Raw genomic sequence first — 20,373 nt, 5'->3', positions numbered from 1 at the left:
TCCTTTGGCATGGTGAGGGCCCAAGTTCTCTTGCAACCAACATCTGCTGGGGATGTAGCTCAGTGATTAGGCACTTGCCTAGCGTATGTGAGGTCCTGGGCTCCATCCCTAGGACTAAACCCTCATCCCCTACCCTGAACTCACCAGGTCCAGGCATCACTGTCAATCCTGAGGGCTTGAGTTTGATCCTTAGGCCCTCTCTGATACAAAAAGAGAAAAAAACTCCCTTGATTTGTGTTTGACCCCCACATGTGTCATGCCCGCCCCACTTCGAGTGTACAATTAAGGAAAGCATGAGTAAGTGGTTGAGAGGCACACACTGCCCTTGCAGGAGACCCCAGTTTGCTTCTCAGCACAAACTGCATGTGACTCAGCATGTCTCAGGGTGGAACTGGATATGTGACCCTGTGCTATAGCACTGTCCAGAGTGGTAAATGCAGCTTCTGAAGAGGAATGCAGGCCTGGCCTCCAGACCTCCACCTTCAAGTCCTGTCTGGAGAGCCTGATGCCCTGGCAAAAGAGACTCCTTCTCTCCAGAGGAGCACTGTACTCAAATGACACCTCAGTGATGAAAACTATCTGTCCCCAAAGGCATGCCACTGAGCAGAGATAGCCTCAGTCATGCACCTCTGCCCATCCCCAGTTCCTCATGTCAATAACTCAACCTTTCATGAACTAGATGGTAATGCTTGAGGTAGGATGATCAGTAGTTTACTGGCCAGTCTGGGCTGTATGAGATGCTCTCCCTGAAATCAGAGTCAGCAATAAATTCAGCATGAAAGATCTTTGTAAAGAAGCTCAATGACCCAGTTCAGAGCCTGGGACCCCGCACAGTAGGATAAAGTGACTCCCATGGCTTTTCCTCCACCTTCAACACTCATGCTTTGGCATGCACACCCCTACAAGGAGATCAATACACATGGAATAAAAAATTAAACAGAAACATTAATGAAGACAATGCAGATAATGTTTTAAAGGATCCTGGGAACCCTCACTTAGCACTTTCCTTTCCTTTGTCTTGGGAACAGCACCTGCACCAGAGACTGGAGACTTCCTGCAAAAGAGAGAGGAGAGATGCACTGTTCATTCAGCTGGAGAGCTGTGCAAAGACCAGAGCCACCCTCCTTTTTCTGACAGTGGGAGCTGGGCCCAAGTGTGGGCTGCTCCTACTAGAGGCACCACAAGAAGAGGACCCCGTTCCTCAAACCTTCCTGGAAGTCAGAGAACTGGCTATGGATGTCCCTCAGTCCTCAGAGGACTCTCTTTCAGCGATGGCTCAGAGCCTGTTAGGACAGAGAGGGACCAGAGCTTCCCCCCAAAGCAAGATCCCTGTCTTATATGACAGGTATGAGGGCTTAGGGATGGGACAGAGGATGTGACAAGGTTACATGTAGCACAGGGCTAGGTTAGTAAGGCAATCAAAGAGGAAAGAATCCTGGAACATTCCTCATCTGTTCTTTGTGCTCTGTTCATAGGGATGAGGGGCAGTGTGGGGTAGAGGACTAGGACACAGCACAGCCTTCTCTGCACATGGTTAGCTTTCTAGGCTGCCTGGTCACTGTGACCAGCAAATTTTCAACTGTGCCATTCTACTACCAAGGCTTACACAACTGGTGCACCATGTAGCAATAGGACTTTACTGATTTAGCGACATTTGGAATCACACAATGATCATGTGTCACAGAAGAGTTTTTTTTTTTTTTTTTAAGAAAAGGATTTTAAAAAACTATTTATTTTGTCCATCTGAGTACGCTGTCCCTGTTTTCAGACACAACAGTAAAGGGTAGTATATGAGAGTAGAAATGGTTATGAGACACAATGTGTGGTTGCTGGGGATTGAACTCAGATCCTCTGGAAGAGCAGTCAGTGGTCTTAACCACTGAGCCATCCCTCCAGCCCCAGTATACTGTATTTTCAATGTTGTTTGTTTTTATTTCCTTTTTCACGTATGTCTGTATGGCGTTTCTGTGAGTACAGGTGTGTGTGTGCCTGTGTAAAGGTCAGAGACAAACTGAGCACAGGTCCTCACCTACCTCTCATCCATGGCTGTGATTGCTAGGCTAGCCCTTCCCCCTAATCCTAGAGACTGTCCACTTTAGGTTCATATTTCCCAGTAGGAAGGGCGGGATGACAGACACTACTGCATCCAGGTTTACGTGGCTTCTAGGGACCTAAACTGTTGTTGGGCTTGTTCAGCATGAAAATAAATCCCATTTCACAGCCCTGGCTGGGCCAGGGAGTGCACAGGTCTTTGCTGCTCTTGCAGAAGACTTGGGTTCAGTCTCCAGCACCAGGGTCAGGTGGCTTACAACCAACTGAGACTCCAGGTCCAGGGACTTCCAACCTCTTTCTGGATAAACCTACATGGCAAAAGCAGGGCTGGGAGCTGGAGGTTTCTGGTGTTGGCTTCTCCCTGCTGCAGGGGGCAAATCATGGGCATGTGAAACATATAACCCTGTAATTCTACAAAGTGCAGAAGCTCCTGAGGTCCCTCATGGTGCCCTAGAGCCTGTCCACCACTCATGGAGGCTTCGGGAACATGGCTTTTTCCTGACCTGTGTGCACTGTGCATCCTCACTCTCTACCCCCTGCTTTTCGGGGTTGGAAGTCTCAGGTGTAGGAGGCGCCTACCATAGGCCTAATCTCTCAGCATTTCAGCATTTTACCCACTTGACCTTCACCAAGCATCCTTTGCTCTACACAGTTACCTCAGCCTGTGACCCAAATCCTCCAGACTCTTGTGAAGCAAACACCCATGGGTGTGCAGCTCTCATAGTTAGCCAGGCTAAAGGGGAAGGCAGCAAATCCTTCATGAACTCTACAGCTCCTAAGGCCTAGGAAAATGTCTATACCGGGGCTAAACTCATGCTGACCTGTAAGACTACATTTTTCCTTTAAACAGAAGGATGTGTGGTGGTGTGGCACAGGCCTTTGATCCTAACACTTGGGAGGCAGAGGCAGACAGATTTCTGAATTCCAGGCCAGCTTCCTCTACAGAGCTAATTCCAGGTCAGCTACACAAAAAACAACACTGTCTCCAAGAGTAAATCAAAAAGAGAAAGAAAGAAAGAAAGAAAGAAAGAAAGAAAGAAAGAAAGAAAGAAAGGAAGATAGAAAGAAAGGAAGGAAGGAAGGATTCATATATTGTATACAATGAGATGCCTGCCTGTCTATACCTGAACCACCATGTTAACTATAACTCTTGTCACATCTGTATTAATTCAAATACTGAAGGCCAAATGGTTAAATCTTAATGACTATACAATTGGGGGGTGGTGCTGAAGAGATGGTTGGTTTAGTGGCTAAGAGCAGAAGACCAAGGTTCAGTTCCCAGTGTCCACATGGTGGCTCCTATTAACCTGTAATTGCAATTCTAGGGAATCAGTCTGGACTTCACGGGCACCACACATACCACATGGTGCACAAGCATTTATTAGGTGAAGCACTCAGGCCCATAAAAATAAGTAAATAAAATATATGGTTAACAGACACTGTGATTCAGGAAGTTCTTAGTGACTTTGGTTATCATTTCTCTCTCCCAGAGACCTGTCTTCCTCATTCTCAGCCTCCCTGGCTTCTAGGACATTTCCTAGCTCTGTGGAGCATGAAGTACTCAACACCATAAGCCAAGCATTGCAAAGCCATCTGCACCTTCACTGCTACACCTTCTCCATGGCTGTGTCTAAAGGGAGAGACTTGGAATCCCACAGATGCAAGGACAAACCTGTTGGGCTATATGAGCCCAGCCACCCAATAGTCAGATCTACTCCTGTCCTTGGCTATGGCATGAGGCTCTTAAGACAAATTAATCTGAAGGATCTCAACAGCTATGCTGTTAAACCTCTCATTGCTCTGCCCGACCTACAAGCTCCTTTACTGGCTCAAATTCACACCCGAACTCCTCTCCTGCCTCAGCCACCATCAGCTCTTCTACTCCTCTCCACCTGTGCTCTGAATAATCCACACTAAGGTGGACATTAACCTCTTGTGGACCTCCAGACGTATGCTTGTGATTACTCTTCATTGGCTGTTTTGTATAGCTAGGCAGGTTCTTCTACTCTCATGCAGAACACTGCTCACACATTTTGGAACTTAGAACACCCTCTTGATTGAGAATCCTGACTAATGACTGACTGAACCTTCCATGCCTGAAGTCACCCTCTGTCTCCCAGTCCAAGATGAGAATCCCCACCCTAACCCCATAGTGTCCAGTTTCCTCTCAGAAGCTAGACTCTGCACTGCCCATTACCTTTTGGTTCTCTGCCTCTAATTCTGTTAAATAGTTCCTCTCTTCTTTAAAACAAATTCATTTTGTTGTTTATTTTTTGAGACAGGGTTTCTCTGTTTGGCCCTGGCTATTCTGACAGGCTCTCTGTAGATCAGACTTGTCAGGAAGCCAGATATCTGCCTGCCTCGGCCTCTTAAGCACTGGGATTACTGGATTGTGCCAGCATGTTTAATTAAAAATTAATTAGTGGCAGTGCATGTTGGCACATGCCTTTAATTCCATCCGTTGGGAGGTAGAGGCATTGTGAGTTCCAGGACAGCCAGGGCTATAAATTAACACCTTGTCTCAAAGAAAACAAGCCAAAAATGAAACAAAAATGTTGCAATATGGTCTTAGGAATGTAACTAAGTCTGTTCTTGAACTCTGAATCCTCCCACTTTCACTCAGGTGCTAATCAGCAGGCTTCTGTCTTGACTTTCACTGAGCACTCAGGGCTGCCAGGACTGTTACCTCTCCCAGTCTAACTCCTGACTCTCTCATCAGCATCATCACAAAACTCCTGCTAAGAATTAAGGAAACCTGAATTCTAAGGAACAGTCGGAGCTCCAGTATTTCCAAAGCTCACTCTAATACAGATGGATCCTATGCTGCAGTAAAATGGTCACAGCTGGAGGTCTTAATTCCAGGACTTGGGACAGAGGGGTTGGAGGATCTTGAATTCAAGGTTATTTTTCTGTTACATTGTTGCTCAAAGCGAGTTGGGCTGCTACAAGATACCCTGTCTCAAAACTATACCAAACACACCTAAAATGAAACAGAGGAGTTTGAGTGGGCACAGATGGGAAAGCTCGGCACTTTATGGCTAAGCCACCTGCTGCCAGCAACAAAGTCCATGCACAGCCCCAATTCTGAGCTGTGTCTGGGACCCCACTTAGGAGCACGCACCAAAGTAGCTCAGATCCAGGGCTTTTGGTCTAAGAGGAATTCAGGCAGTCACACTTTGGATGCCAGTTCTCCAGCTCAACTGCCTGTCAGCCCAGGATCTGGTCTTAGTCATGGCTAGGCATCCCTAAATTCCTCCCAGCTGTGCTCTGAACTCACCCTGTGCCCCGTTCTGATGAATTTGCCATTCTCCATGGGAGTAGCCTCAAGAAGTCCCTCACATCTGAAGCACCACTCTGAGTGCACTAAATACTGCATGGGAGGGGCGTGGCCAGCAGAGCACCCAAACCTTTCAGCTGTAGAACATTTAGCTCTAGAGTGAGCACTGCTGTGCATTGTGGAACTTAAGCAGTATCCCAGTCTTGGCCTGGGAAGAGCCGTTGACACCCACACTTTCTGGGGTGACATTGTCTCCTGAGGATAGAGTCAGGTCAGGAGCGGCAACTGATGTTCACGAGAGACAAACTTTCTTCACCACCTGCCCATGCTGGCCCTAGGATCTGGGCTTTTTGGGTGACATGAGTGCTGAGCCCCCCAGGTAGATGGGTTTTCAGGGGTCAGGTGGTTATTGTCACCAAAGGTATCCACAAGGATAAGTCATACTGTACTAATTCCCATATTAGATCCCTTCTCACGGGTCACAGAGGCCGTGCTGGGTCCTAAATGTGGACCCAGGTTCCTGCGCACTTTTGAGGAGACTGGTCAGGGCGCAGGCTTCAGGACATTTTGTTTGAATTATTTTGGGGGAATTTATTTTTACTGTTGGGGGCAAACCTAGGGCTGCCATGTGCTGGGAAAAGGCTTTGCCACAGCTGTAGATCATCCCTAATTATAAACTCCTAAATTCTCCCAATCCTGGAACTTTCTAGGTCCCTCACATGATGCAACCTTTGGGGGATTCCTCACATAGAATCATGGGGTGATTGCATCCCAAAGAGAGAAATGTTCCCCAGTGTCTGCCTGTGGCTGTGGTGATGAGAGTGCTGACCAGTGGATGGCAGGGCCCATGTGAAACCCTTTTGGTTTCCACTTGAGTGGAATCTTCACCATGCCTTTTTTTTTTTTTCTTGAAACACAGGTTGGCCTGGAACTTACAGTCTTCCATCACCCTTACTCAGTTTCCCATGACTGGGATCACAGGCTTAAATTACTATGCCCATCTTTCTTTTTTTGTATTTACAAATCTTCTAAAAGCCAGAAGGATCTAGAATTTAAAATTTTGCGGTCCAAGGCATTTCCAACAGGGGATTCTTGACCTAGGAGTTTCCAGACCAGTGTTTATTGTGTGGCTACTTCATTCCCATAACAGTTTATTTTTGACAAAGAGTTCCAAAGTGTGATGTCACTGGGCATCAGGCGGTGTCCCAAATAGCAGCACCGACTCAGGTTGTAATTTAGGCTGGAGAAACTTACTAGGACCCTGGTAATCCTAGCACCCTGGGGCCTCACATGTCCTTAGTCTGATCTAGTGATGAATCAACTGCTCTTGAGGGTGGATTGGAATTCTAGTCACTGTGAGGCAGGAGCATTAGTATCCTACAGCCACTCTGGGCTCCATAGGAAGACCCTGTTTCAATAGTAAAAGGGGTCACCTGCGAGTTCTTACTGTCTTCCCTGAGGCCTTCCTGCTGGAGTTAGAATAGTTGTCTCACCAAGTTGAAGTAGAGGGCAGAATGTTGGTGCCTTCTATAATGAGGACTAGTGACAGATAGTCTATGGAAATTCTACAAAGTTCTACAGGTGTTTATGTCATGTGCATGGGAATTGCTGGCTTCCCTGTGTCCTTTGCCTTTAATTTGCAGTCCATGGGGCACCTGGGAATGTCCCCAAACCAGGCTGCACACAGGGCTTGTCCCATGATTCTCACTTGCACCCAGTGCCTGCCTGATTGTCATACGTCTGACAGAGCCACTGTATGCTCTCCTGACACCTGCGGAGAGCAGTATATGGGACCCTACCATCCCCACACTGCCCATCAGTGTCTACAATGTCCCTATATGGCACTGAGATGGTCTAAGCTCCTTCCTGCCTATATGCTGCATCAGAATCTGACCATTCCTAATTTCCTCTTCTCACACCCACACTAGAAGCCCTGTACCCACACTAGCCCCAGCTGGCCTGTTGCCTACTGACATCTAATGGACTCTGCCCCAATCCCCTGCCCTACCCTGTCCTGTCCCAATCCCCTGCCCAGCCCTGCCCAGCCCCAATGCCCTGCCCTGCCACAATGCCCTGCCCTGCCCTGCCCTGCCCTGCCCTGCCCTGCCCCAATCCCCTGCCCTGCCCTGCCCTGCCCTGCCCTGCCCTGCCCTGCCCCAATCCCCTGCCCAGCCCTGCCCTGCCCTGCCCTCACTCAGCTGACTTTGTGGACATCTCAAGACAGTCACTGGACAATGGCTGACACACTTGTCTGAAGACTGGAAATGTTTCTCGATCTTGGAGAGGAAAGAAGGACCGTCCAACTACACTGTCCGCTAAGGAAGTTTATTCAGGTGAGGGATGACAGGGACTGTTTTGTCTCACGTCACACATGTCAGTAGAAAATATCCTAGGTATTGGATGGCACTGTTAGCATTAACAACAAAGCACATAGTGTTGGGAAGGATAATAAATTATGAGTAGGATTAGAAAACCCCAAGCCTCTTCCAGGTCCTAAGAGGGCAAAAAATACCACCAAACATAGCATTAATGTGATAGGTTGGTTAAATCTAGTTACTAGATTCTAGTGTGATACCTATGACTTTTTGTGTCATGCTCAGCTTATAATGACTAGAGGACCTAAGCTTGAGAGTCACCAATGCCTTTCCCTTGCTTCTCCAGCTGCTGAGCATTGAAAAGCCCTAATGAGACAGCATCTGTTTGCAGACATACTGGATAAGTCTTCTGCACTTTATCTCTCTGAGTCACCTCCACTCTCAGTAAGTCAGTTTAATTCCATAAATTGTAAATGAGTCACGTGGAAAATATACTTTCTCAATACGATCACAGATTTCCATGTGAAAGGTGAAACATGAACTATCCCACCTAAGTTCTGGGCTTGCACAGACCTGCTCTGCAAAAGAAACATGTGGTCACAGCTGCAGTCTGCATTCACTATGGATGCTCTTGAGGACCTCCCTAAACTGCATAGATTAAGATAATTATCTTGCTTTCTATCAAAAGAATTCATTATGCCAAGTTGGCCTGTAGAAGGAGGCTAGTCTCTTCTGTATTTTATCAGATGTGCTTAATGTATATAATCATCGATAGTAAGTGAAAGATCTGTTTGGAATTGAAACTGAGTGATGCTGGAGGGTGATCCTGAATGCACAATGAGCAGTGGAGGCACCAGAGCCCGGTGTGGATGCCTAGCAGGCTCCCACATTGAGCAGGCACCGCTCAACCACCTGTACATACACATCTCCTGAGATCTCTCTCCTTAATGGGAGATGATGGCGTCCATCTAGTATAGCACATGCCCTGGAAGGACAAAAGCTACCTACAGGAGCTGTGGTGATGGCTCACAGGTTAGAGCATCTGCTGCTCTCTCAGAAGAACCACATGGTCCCTAACAATCATCTATAACGGGGAATGCTATTCCCTCTTTTGGATCATGAGGGAAATGCACTCAGGAGTGGCCCAGACATACATTTGAAAAAAAAAGATCCATTGAGTTACATGATAAAAATAAATATAATCAGCAACAATAAAAAACACAGCATATGAATGATCAAGTGAAACAGCACCTATAAAAACCTATTTCCCAAAATGACGTTGATGGTCATTATCTTTGTGGTTTAATACTAATGCTGTATTGTAAGAAAAACCGAGGCACATGGTTCTTGATTAGGATTATTCTATATTCCTTTGTGAAAGTTGTCATTTTTTCTGCAGCTCTACAGGCATGAGTGTGTGTTACTCAATATCTGGGCAATCAGTCAATAAGGAATGTGTGTTGTAGACTGATATAGATTAGGATGAGCAGAACACATGACAGCATGGATACAGTATGTCAGTGATTACATCATAAAGTGTGTGTCCATAAAAAAAGTCACATTATCCACACAAAAGACACTATCACCCTGTGTACACCTTGGTGGCTTTAAATTCCCTATTTACTCATGCTGCCTGGACCATGCAAAGATCCATATCCAGCTGTCAGTTCTAAGTCTACAGGAGGGGAAAGGACCCTTGAATAAGATGGTCTTAAGAGTCAAGAGTTACAAATCAATTTTTATTCATAAGGAATACAATTTACAAAAAACAGGCATAAAATGAACAACTAAAATGGTATAAAAAATGAAAAACAGTTACAAGAATATATAACTATGATATAACAAAAAGAAAACTTCAATGAAAATCATAACCAAAAACATTTCTTAACAGCATTTTCTTAATGAACATTTAGAAACACAGTTGTAGTGCTGTTTCTCCTCTAGGACATGAGATGTCAAGGCAGTCCCCTCAGATGTCTCTCAAATGGTGTTATCTGTATGAGAGAGGAGAAAGACCTCAATGAGACAGGCTGGCATATGGATACATAAATTTAGGGTCTCTATACAATGAGGAAATTAACTGAGAAGAAGAATATTCTCCCCAAAAAAGTCTTTGACTGTTGAGGATTGTCGTCAGCAGGGAACTCCTGACAGAGAAACTCACTCTTCAGGGGGCTGTCTTCTTGGGATCTGTCCTATTCCATGTCTCCTGCAGTTCCTGAGACCTGGGAGGAGAAGGCAGCTATTAAGACACTGATTTGGTGGGGACATGCATACCAGCTGTGAAGTTGCTGCTTTCTGTCCCTTCAGCTGCATTGGACAGACAGCACTGATCTTTTCACTGAAATCATTGCTGATATCTCTGCAGCCTGGGGAAAGTCACCAACAACCCTCACAGTACTGTGGGAGAACAAGCTGCTCCTCAAACGTCTACCAGTGAAAACCAAGAACGGGGAAAGGAGAAGAGACCTAACTGGGTTGCAGGAAGAAAGGAGAAGGCCACATGATACTGAGATCAAAGCCAATGACCAGGACTCATTTGCCATTTGCACTTGGTTCTTATCCCTACAAGGTGCTTCCAACCATCACATGACCCCTGTATGACCTTTGTCACACGACCAAGAACTCGTTGAAAACTCTTCATAGCATCCAATCTATGACAGGGAGATGCAGTCATGTGATATGTTATTCCTCTGTCACCATTTCTGGCCTGCAGTTACAAAAAGGGCAGAGAAGTGTATTTGCCCATAATTCAGTTTCTGAAGAGTGGTTAACATCCCAGAATACTTGTGCATAGACAGAGCAATGAATAACTCTATCACATGAGGTAGGTGACTGATTGGGTGTGGGGAGATTAGAAAGATGATAGGGGAAGCAAAGATGTATCCAATAGGCAAATGGTATCAGACATTGTTAATCTGACTCAGCTGCTTGTTCCTACCACATTTTGCTGGGTCTGGAGGTTGCTGGTCTTCTCCTGTTCGTCTTCAGCATTCGGGTTCAACTCAAACAAATATCGCTGTAACTCCTTGCTCTCCTGCTTCAATGTGACCAACTTCTTCTTCATACATGCCTGGTCCATCAGGAGCCGGCTGTGCAGGTTGCTGGAAACACACTCTGCATAGTAAGATCCTGAAGCCTCTTCCTCCCATTCCAACTGCCAAATCCCACAAACTCCACCAGGACCCAGATACCCATAAAGACTTCATAGAATACATCTCCATACATGTAAGGCTGCTGCCCAAACAGCAAACGGCCAATCCAGGGAAGAATAAATTGTTTCTGTGACCCAAGCCCCAATAAGAGTCCATGTCTCTCCAAAAGAACAAGGGATCTACAACTACCCATGAGAGCCCAATGCATCGGGGCAACATCAATTAGTAGGCGGCAAATAACCACAAGAGGACAGTAGAACCAAGGGAGGTCATGCAAACCATGTGGTCCACACATTGAGCTTTGTTAAACCTGGTATGACCCCAGACCCACAGGTTGGCCTAATAACACTCTGATGCCTGAATCAGTGTAGTTCTATCCAGAGCCTTCTAAAGATGCATAGACACTGTGGTGATAACTGACAGTCTCTTATGGAACTGAATCTGAGTCCAAAAGACCCACGGCACAGTGATATTTAAACAGCAGAAGACATGGACCCAGAGCTGCAGGCTCTCCAGTCCAGAACAAAGAGAGGCAGACATGGCCATTCCACAAGTGATGGGCCCTTCTGACCAGTACTTACCGATAGAAGTTAATCTCCTTCTTGAGCTCCTGAAATTTCTCACGATGTTCAATGTTCTTTGTGTCTAAGTTGTGCAGTAATGACATGACCTCTTTCTCCTTTATCTTCAAGTTTTCATAAAATGGATTTGGCCTGAAGTAGGGGCTGGCCCCAGGAAGATAGAACCCAATGAACATCGAGGTTTAGGATTATATGAACTCAGGGTGTGCCCTGTACTACCCCAGCCATGGAAGGACACTTTCTGAATTCTACATATTTGGATCTTCTTCAGCTTCAGAAACTTGGAATTGTGTGCCCAGGATAACAGAAGCTAAGCACCCAGATAAAGGGTTCCCAGGCTCACTTTTTTCAATCAGGAGGGCTGGATCTGCATTCAAACCTGTTATGCTGTCAAGAGCCTAGGCCACAGAGCTTACCCAGCCACACACACACACACACACACACTCACACACACACACACACACACACACACACACACACACACACATCCAGAAACCTCTGATTTCATTTTTCCTGGTTTGACAAGTGGAATGCTACAAGCCAAATAACTAATATTCTAGAGGCAGACAGTACACATAATTCTGGAGATGAGACCAGATATTGCCACAAACTTATAATCTGCCCAAGGCATACAAATGTATAGACAAATGTGACCACACAGGCAAAGAACTGTGGTGTTGAAAGTGGGGCTTCCAAAATAAAGCACTTAAACCTCCATGAAACTATTATAAAGGTAAATCCTGAGGTCAAAAACAGACCCCTAAATTCCAAGGGTGGAGGGACACAGAAACATATAAAAGTTGTGCATATGCATGCAGACCTGTGCACACACAGACACACAAACTGGGACACACCCACAAGAAAAGAAAAGTAAACAGACTCAGAGAATGAGAAAGAGAGACAAATATGGAAAGAGCACAATGAGAAACAATAGAAATGTATGCACCATTACTGTCTCAGAGTGTAGGGTACACAGACAAGAAGGAACAGGCCAGAGCGTCAGGTCTTCTAGTTAAGCATTGATATGAACAATGTGGGACCAGTCACCTAAGGGTGCTGCCATGAGATGATAGCGTTCAGTCACCTTCCTAGCAAGTGCAAACACTGTCCACAAACTCACAGCACCTAGAACCTTGCAAAGCTACCACCTGTCAAGGGCTTTCCAATTGTACACTGGGAACTCATGCTCCAGTGACTTTATCCCTGAATTCTTCACTCAGATCACAAGTTCAGATTTTCAACAGGCAGAATCAGAGAGTCCATTTTCAAACTCACTCCTCAGTAAGGGTCAGGTTCTGAATCTCCTCTCTATGGGAGATGAGGTTTAGAACAAGGTCCTTTGTTTGGAGCAATGCATACCTCTTGCTCATGGATCCACCTGTCACATAAAGGAGGCGATCTGTCAGCTCATTTCTCTCCTTGGTAGTTAGCTCCAGTTCTCTATTCAGCCTCTCCTCTTCCTCGTTGGCCTGCACCTTGTTTAGGACATTTTCAGGGGATGAGGTCTGTCTGCAGGCCTCTGTAGGTAGAAGAACACAAGTGAACCCGCATGGGGCGAATGCATAGAGCATACACAGACCACAGTGAGGTCCAAATAGGAGAACATGCTTGGAAGCCAGTGTCACTGCAAGGAGTTTGGTGTGTGTAAGAGGCATCCTAAGTGGATCACAGTTCCCCCACTACTATATAGAGACCAAGAGATGTAAGCAGCCAGGTGTTCCCTATGCCCGCCCACACAGGCTAACAAGTACCAGAGAGATGCCTTCTCCACGATTATTATCAGGTACGCAGGCTACAACCTGGTTTCAGGACCCTCACCCCTCTGGTTTCAGAAGTCAGATCATCAATTCAGCATCCACAATGACTTGATTGATCAGGCATACTCAGATATCCTACACTGTTACTCTAGTCCAATAACTTTGCATTAAAAAGTCATGTAGGGGGAGGACATGGTCAACAGACTTATTAATTCCCCCTACTGAAATGATAAATGCCCCAGAAGTGCCAATAGGTTACAGGCTCTTTCTCTACCTGCTCCATATGGTTTGGCTACTGTAGAAAAATATCTGCCACACAGAACCTCTAATATATGAAGCTAAGATTGGCCCCGTCAGCCAGAGGTAGTCAGAGGAGTTCTAAGAATATAAGGTCATGGCCAGGAGCACAATTCTCTCCCTCTTACTACTGTCAGATAGTCACTAAATTTAAAGAAGCAATGAAAGTGAAGTACATTGATGCCCTGTTTAATTCAGAAAAGTCATACCCTCCATGACTACTTATGGTGTTATTATATCAATTTAACACACCGAATGCACTGTAAAAGTAAAGACTAGAAGTTCACCCAATAATAGCATAGGCATTGCCATATCCTCCATGTGGTTATGGAGAACTAATGATGTGAAAACCTTGACTTTCAGGAATTGTGATAATCATGGAATTCAGTATCTGTGGAGATGTTCCAGTGGTTGTGGCCCATTACTAAAAAGGCCAGCGGAAGACCCCCACACACACCCCTGACAGGAAGCTCAACATACACTGCCCAGAACTTACTCCACATTCCCCATGTCCTGTGTCCATCATTACCTTTAGGTTTCGTTTGCTTCACTCTAGACTCTTCTCTATCAACATCAACTCTCCCAAAGCGCCTGAGAAGATGGGCAAACATGTCTGTGGATATATCCTTTGGACACTAAGAGAAAAAGTAGGGAATTGGTTGTCACAACGATACTGGTGACATCACAGGGATTCCAAGGTCTCTCTAGGAGACAATAGAATGTCCACGAAGGGCCGGCTGATGTCACGGAGAACAGACTTTGCCTCCCTGCTAATGTTCTCCCTGTACTGAGCAAAAGCTGATGTGCCCTTTTCAGGAGACTTCCCTGTGGCATAGCCACTGAGCACCACATGCTTCCAAAGCCAAATTTGGCTCTAGGCTTGATTGGAAAAACCTAAGTCATTGCTATGTATCTAAATGAGTGCTTCCTCCCCAATCCCTGCACAGAAATGTTTCATCCTACCTCAAATTCTCCTCAGTCAGCAATATTACCCATTAAAGATTACTGAGAAATCACACCAGTTCCTTTAAGTAGCCAAAGAGGCCTCCTGTCTCATCATGTGCAGGTGCATGAAATCACACCCAGAAATAGCCTGTAGGGTAGGTTGCAATGTGGGTGTGTGTTATAGGTACAACCTGAAGCTTTGTGCTTAACATTTGACAGTTGCCACCAGATTCCTTAGGAGAAAGAATTGCATTCATTATGGTCCTGGCAACAATGTGGTGATCTGTTAGCAGAGGAAACTGAAATATTGGATCTACCAGAGAATGCACCCTCAGGCTGAGTGCGGGGCTCTCCTCTTTGCACTTAAGTTACCAAAGCAGGATTGCTTACAGGCCTCTCTAAGCTATAAAGTGTGATTTCATCTGAAATTTAATAGTCAGCAGATGTGGGGGGGGGGTATGCAGCCAAAGGTAGGACAAGCCTAGAGACATAACTCAGTGGACAGAGTAAGAAACAAGCATCTTCACTCCTGTTTCATGGATCACCCCAGAAAACACAAAAGCATCTATCGTACTAAAAAAAAAAAAAAAACAACTTATTTTATTGAATGAATACACTAATACTGTTTACAGTATTAGTAGCAAAGCTCAGACTATGGGGGCAGATCCATGACTTGAACTATCTTCCTGACAACATATAAAGCAATAAGTAAATAAATAAATAAATAAATAAATAAGAAAAAAACAGAAAATAAAAAACACAAACAGCACAAGACCAGGCCATTTTAGCTATGACAGTGCATAGTTACCCTTAATTTGATGGGTCCTATATAAAGCTTCGTGCAATATTGTCATTTTAACAAACCTCATCCAGGGGGCTGGAGATTTAGCTCAGTGGTAGAGCGCTTACCTAGGAAGCGCAAGGCCCTGGGTTCGGTCCCCAGCTCCGAAAAAAAAGAACCAAAAAAAAAAAAAAAAAAAAAAAAAAAACAAACCTCATCCAGAACATACATAACGACACAGGATATGATTACAATGTCCTTGCTGTTTCTCAAGTTATTTTTCTGTGTCCTTCATTGTCAGGCATATTACAGCAACAAACTGAGATGTCTGTTAGACTTGGAAGAAAGTGGATATGGAAGATCCCCATTTATATATCAGTACAGCCATTTCTTAAGAATGAGAATCTTTTAAGCTGGCCCTCGCTTAGCCCCTTGACATTAGACAATAGACAAGAAAGTACAGAAAGCACATTCCCACCCACTCTCTAGGAAGCTGCCTGACCATAAGAACAGAGGGTATAGAACATATTTACTGCAGGGCAATTACAAGACTGGAAACATCTCTGGGAAGCTAACTGACCACTATAGAAGTGAGATGTCCTTGGTACTGAATGCAGCTGTGCTATAGGCTGACATAGCTATAGCCTTGTCCTGGGTATTCCAGAAGAGAAACACGTGCCAAGACAGATATCCTTGGTCCTTGTCCTGGAAACCCCAGGATAAGAAAACATATATCAAGTCAGACGTCCTTGGTACTGAAATAGCTACACTGATGTGGTTAAGGCCTTATCCCAGGAATTCCAGAACGAGAAACATCTGCCTAGTTATCCTTGGCACTGAAATAGCTGAGCTAATGAAACTGTGTGATCATAAATGACTGTTTAAGCTGTACATTTCTGTTGTTCGAGGCTCCTCCCATCCCTCCTACGTGAGGACCATGTCGAGCCCCAGTGCATTGGTATCCCAAAGTAAACCTCTTGTTTTTACATCAAGACTGAGTCCTGTGTGTTCATGGGGTGGTGATTGTCCTCAGGACTGGAGCGAGAGTCTCCTCTGTCTGAGGGTCTTTCAGATAAAGCTATAGTTGTGGGTTACACACCTCAGCTCTCATTGGCTAATGCTGTCCTCACAGTCCTTGGAGGCCCCTTTGTAAGACGACCTGTTGGAAAGTGGAAGCAGCTTTATTTGAGCTCAAAGTGAACCTGACGAGCAACGTAGAGAACAAGATGGGGTAATTGAGACCCTGTCTAAAACCAGCACTGAAACCCACCCTTCATTCAAAGCATCATCTACCAATTCTTGAATTTTTACCATTCTCTGCCAACCAGTCTTTCATTCAGGAAAGGTAGAAAAGAACTGGAAATGATCTTTGTATTCTAAGGACCTCGATCTATCTTTCCTTAGGTCCACATTAAGAACAAATGAAATGGGTATCACCATCTGAACAACTTAGTATCACCTACTCAGCATTTCTAGCCTAATACTGTGCCTATGGCAATCTCAAGCTTCCCTGAGTGTTGCTGTCCCAGCAAGAAGAATGAAGTTCTATGGTCAATCCCCAGTGAACCTTTCAAGGGGTTAGAAGAAAGCCATCAGAGATACTGCACTTCTTTGTCCTTAGATTAAATCAAGATGATACAACGTGAATCGATTGGGCTATTCAACCATACATCTTCCTCACAACCCCACCTATCTGAGTTCATTGCTTGGCAGAATTCATGCCCCACCATCCTAGATATTTCTTGATTCATTGCTGCCAAGGGCCAGGTTTCCTGAGTTTTGTTTTTTATAGAATTGGGTGTAGTCAATCATTGTTGCCCTCTGTAAGAAATGACAAATATCTATAATAACTGACCACACTGTACTTGTGTATACAAATACAGTAGTGGAAAATTCAGCATAACTGAGGAGTGGGAAATCACCACTGTGTCCTGGCCTTTCTCTGCCCATATCACAGCTCACAGGCGGCTGGGGCAAACCTTGAGTTCCTCTGTAGAAACAGAGTGATGTTGAATGGACACTGAGCAGGCAGAGCAACACAGCTGAGGCAACTCAATTCCAGCAACAAATGCATTATGTGTTTCCCATATTAACAGCTCCTTTTGAGGACTTGTCCCTACACCCAGCTTAAACACAGCAATTTTCATACATGCCAGCCTGCTATTTCATATTGTTGCTGTAATACGCCTCCACATCATAGATTTCAAAAAAGAAAGAAAATAAACATGACACTGCGAAGGGTGATGCCTGTCAACATCTAGTGTGTTGGGGGCCCAGGTACGGTCACAAATAACCAGGACACAGGGGATGCAGAGCAAAGGCAGATGCACCTGCATGCAGCTGCAAGCTTATTAACCCTTATATAGGCATGAATATGCATTACCTCACATTCCCTTTTGGCAAGATATAATAAGATCGTTATTCCCATGATACCAGGAACGACTGAGGCAAGACTAGGCAAAGAAGTGAGACTAAGCAAAGGTTTCTTCTTAAAATATCTGTATAGCAAATCACCCCTCTTCCTAGTATCACAATATACTTGTCATAACCCAGAGAGCATGAGAGCCGCTTCCACAAACATAGGACATAGTGCAACAGAGTGTGAGGTAAAGTGAGAAAAACATTTTCTTCTCAAGGGCAGCATTCCAGCCCCTGCTTGCATCTCTCAGCAGTCTTTCCTTGATCCTGTCTGGGAAGTATATCTCAGTGACTCCACAGTTTCTTTCTTCGTCCTTTTGTTTTAAAAGTAACACTTTCTATAACATAGCTAAATGTCCACGAAGGGGTTTAATCGTGCAAAAATAAAGCAGTATAATATATAATGTATGCAACCTTTAATGACAGTATCTATTTTCTTAGGGATATTTTTCAGATACCTTCTCAGATCTGGATTTAACTTTGGTAATTGTTATCTGTCTACAAAATGAACAATATCGAATAAATATTCCAGTTTCTGGCGTAAAGTCCTCGGGAGTAAGAACTAATGATTTTGGAATTTGCTTGGTGTCTATTGTTATGTCCCTCATTTCATTTCTGATTTTTAATTTATGTATTGCCTCTCTTCTGCATTGTTAGTTTGAGGAAGGGGTTGTCTCTCTTGTGGATCTTCTCAAAAAAAAAAAAAGAGGAAGGAAAGACAGCTCTTGATTTCCTTGACTTTGTATTTTTCTCTTTGTTTCTAAAGGCTTGATTTCAGCCCTGAATTTATTGCCCTTCATCAGATCCTACCAGACTCTCTATGGGATGAGGCTTTGCCTCACTTGGTAACAGCAGCATGGAATAAATGAAGCTTCTGCTGATCTCTGTTGTGGTGTTGCACATCACAATCTCACCGAAAACCATGCATAGCCTGGTTTTAGGCTCTATTAAAGCAGCCCACTATTTCAGTGTTCCCTACAAGGTGCCATGGAACAGTAGTAACGTAATTCTGCATGCACATCGACAGGTTTCTCCACGGTCTTCTGGGTCATTTGATAATAATTTATAGTGAGTTCATGGATGAACACACACACACACACACACACACACACACACACGCACACACACTTTACTGACATGGTGCATATTCTTTGCACACCAAAAATAAAGTGAGCGTTACTGAAAATGCACCAATAATGGAATCGAAGGAGGGAGCTGTGGGGAAGCTGGGGCTTAGAGTTACTTAAAAGACCTGATGCAGATTCTCCTTCTATTGGAGGAGAAACTTGATAGACAATGTGGTTCTTTATTTTCTTTCTCTAGAGTACACAGGACTAGGGTGGCAGCTAGGCCTTTGAGCATGTTTGGCAAGTACTGTAGCACTGAATTAAATCCTAGGGCTGGAACCCTATTAATCATCTACAACAATTACAGCGCAGGCTGGATGACGACACTCAGATGACAATGTGGACATCTCAAGACAGTCACTGGACAATGGCTGACACACTTGTCTGAAGACTGGAAATGTTTCTCGATCTTGGAGAGGAAAGAAGGACCCTCCAACTACACTGTCCTCTAAGGACGTTTATTCAGGTGAAGGATGACAGGGACTGTTTTGTCTCATGTCACACATGTCAGTAGAAAATATCCTAGGTATTGGATGGCGCTGTTAGCATTAACAGAACAAAGCACATAGTGTTGGGAAGGATAATAAATTATGAGTAGGATTAGAAAACCCCAAGCCTCTTCCAGGTTCTAGGAGAGCAAAAAGAAAAAAAACACGAAATACAGCATTAATGTGATAGTTGGTTAAATCTAGTTACTAGTTTCTATTGTGATACCTATTGTCAGTGCCTGCGCCGACAGTGTGTGAATATCGGGTGTAGGTTTGTGGGGTTGAAAGAAAACACGTACACGGGTCACCCCTTTTTAGCGAGTGCCACCAAGGCTTTACTGAGATCTCTTTATATACCAGAGGCAAAAGCCGTGGAAAAACAACAAGGCAGGTGAAAATCTCCAACCAGGAAAATAGGACAAGTCTGTGTGGTGAAAGTTCCAGCCCAATCAGAGGCATAAACAGCTTCTTAAAAACAAGAAGCAGGAAAGCTGAGTGGGGAGGAAGGGTACCATGGAAAATCCCAGCCCCAAATCAGGGGCTAAGAGCAGCTGTCAAAGGTGTAAACAGTGTCTTGTTATAGCAGGCTGAAAGGCTCAGGGAGGGGAGAGGGAAACACCAAGGTAGGGCCCAACAGGAGCCTTCACTGGTGGCTCTAATGTTTCACTTTCCTCTGCCAACTGGCCTCCACACTGTTTCTAGCACCATAATGATTTCAAATCTTCCGCCTAAGGAATTTTGTGGCAACCGTTGAATGCTAAGCACAAGGCTTCATGAGTGTTCCCCTAACACACACCCATGTTGCAACCTTCCATGCAGGCTATTTCTTGATGTGATATCAAGCACCTGTACATAATAAGACAGGAGAACATTTTGACTGCATATTCAAACTGGTAGTATTTCTCAGGAATTTTTAATGGCTAATATTGGTGAAGGAGGATAATTTGAGTTAGGATGAGACATTTTTGGGCAGGATTTGGAAGGAAACATTCATTTAGATGCATAGGAATTACTAAGGTTTTTATAATCAAGCCTTGAGGAAAATTTGGCTTTGGAAGCAGGAGGTGCTCAGTGGCACTGCCCCGGGAAAGTCTCCTGGAAAGGACACCTCTGCTTATGCTCAGTACAGGGAGAACATTAGCAGGGGGGCAAAGTCTGCTCCCCATGACATCAGCTGTCC

At 44.7% G+C, this 20,373-nt stretch overlaps 3 protein-coding genes across 5 annotated transcripts in view; 1 reads left to right on the top strand and 2 right to left on the bottom strand.

Annotated features, from left to right (window-relative positions):
- LOC147998836 (uncharacterized) overlaps window positions 1–20,373 on the top strand; it is a 924,038-nt gene that overhangs the window by 524,979 nt on the left and 378,686 nt on the right. The gene's annotated exons all lie outside the window — the stretch shown is intronic.
- LOC147998847 (disks large homolog 5-like) overlaps window positions 1–20,373 on the bottom strand; it is an 85,188-nt gene that overhangs the window by 49,641 nt on the left and 15,174 nt on the right. The window lies entirely within an intron of this gene.
- On the bottom strand, window positions 9,366–14,137 carry LOC147998848 (disks large homolog 5-like). Its single transcript, XM_087595546.1, has 6 exons — window positions 13,964–14,137; window positions 12,740–12,899; window positions 11,381–11,524; window positions 10,586–10,748; window positions 9,809–9,869; window positions 9,366–9,638 (listed from the first exon to the last, which is right to left on the bottom strand). Exons 1-5 carry the CDS (start codon window positions 14,043–14,045, stop codon window positions 9,840–9,842), a joined length of 579 nt encoding a protein of 192 aa, XP_087451672.1. The 5' UTR covers window positions 14,046–14,137; the 3' UTR covers window positions 9,366–9,638; window positions 9,809–9,839.

This window comes from Rattus norvegicus, chromosome 19, assembly GCF_021556685.1.
Source record: "Rattus norvegicus strain SHRSP/BbbUtx chromosome 19, alternate assembly SHRSP_T2T, whole genome shotgun sequence".
Taxonomy (NCBI): Eukaryota; Metazoa; Chordata; class Mammalia; order Rodentia; family Muridae; genus Rattus; species Rattus norvegicus.
This window is presented reverse-complemented; position numbering and strand designations above follow the sequence as displayed.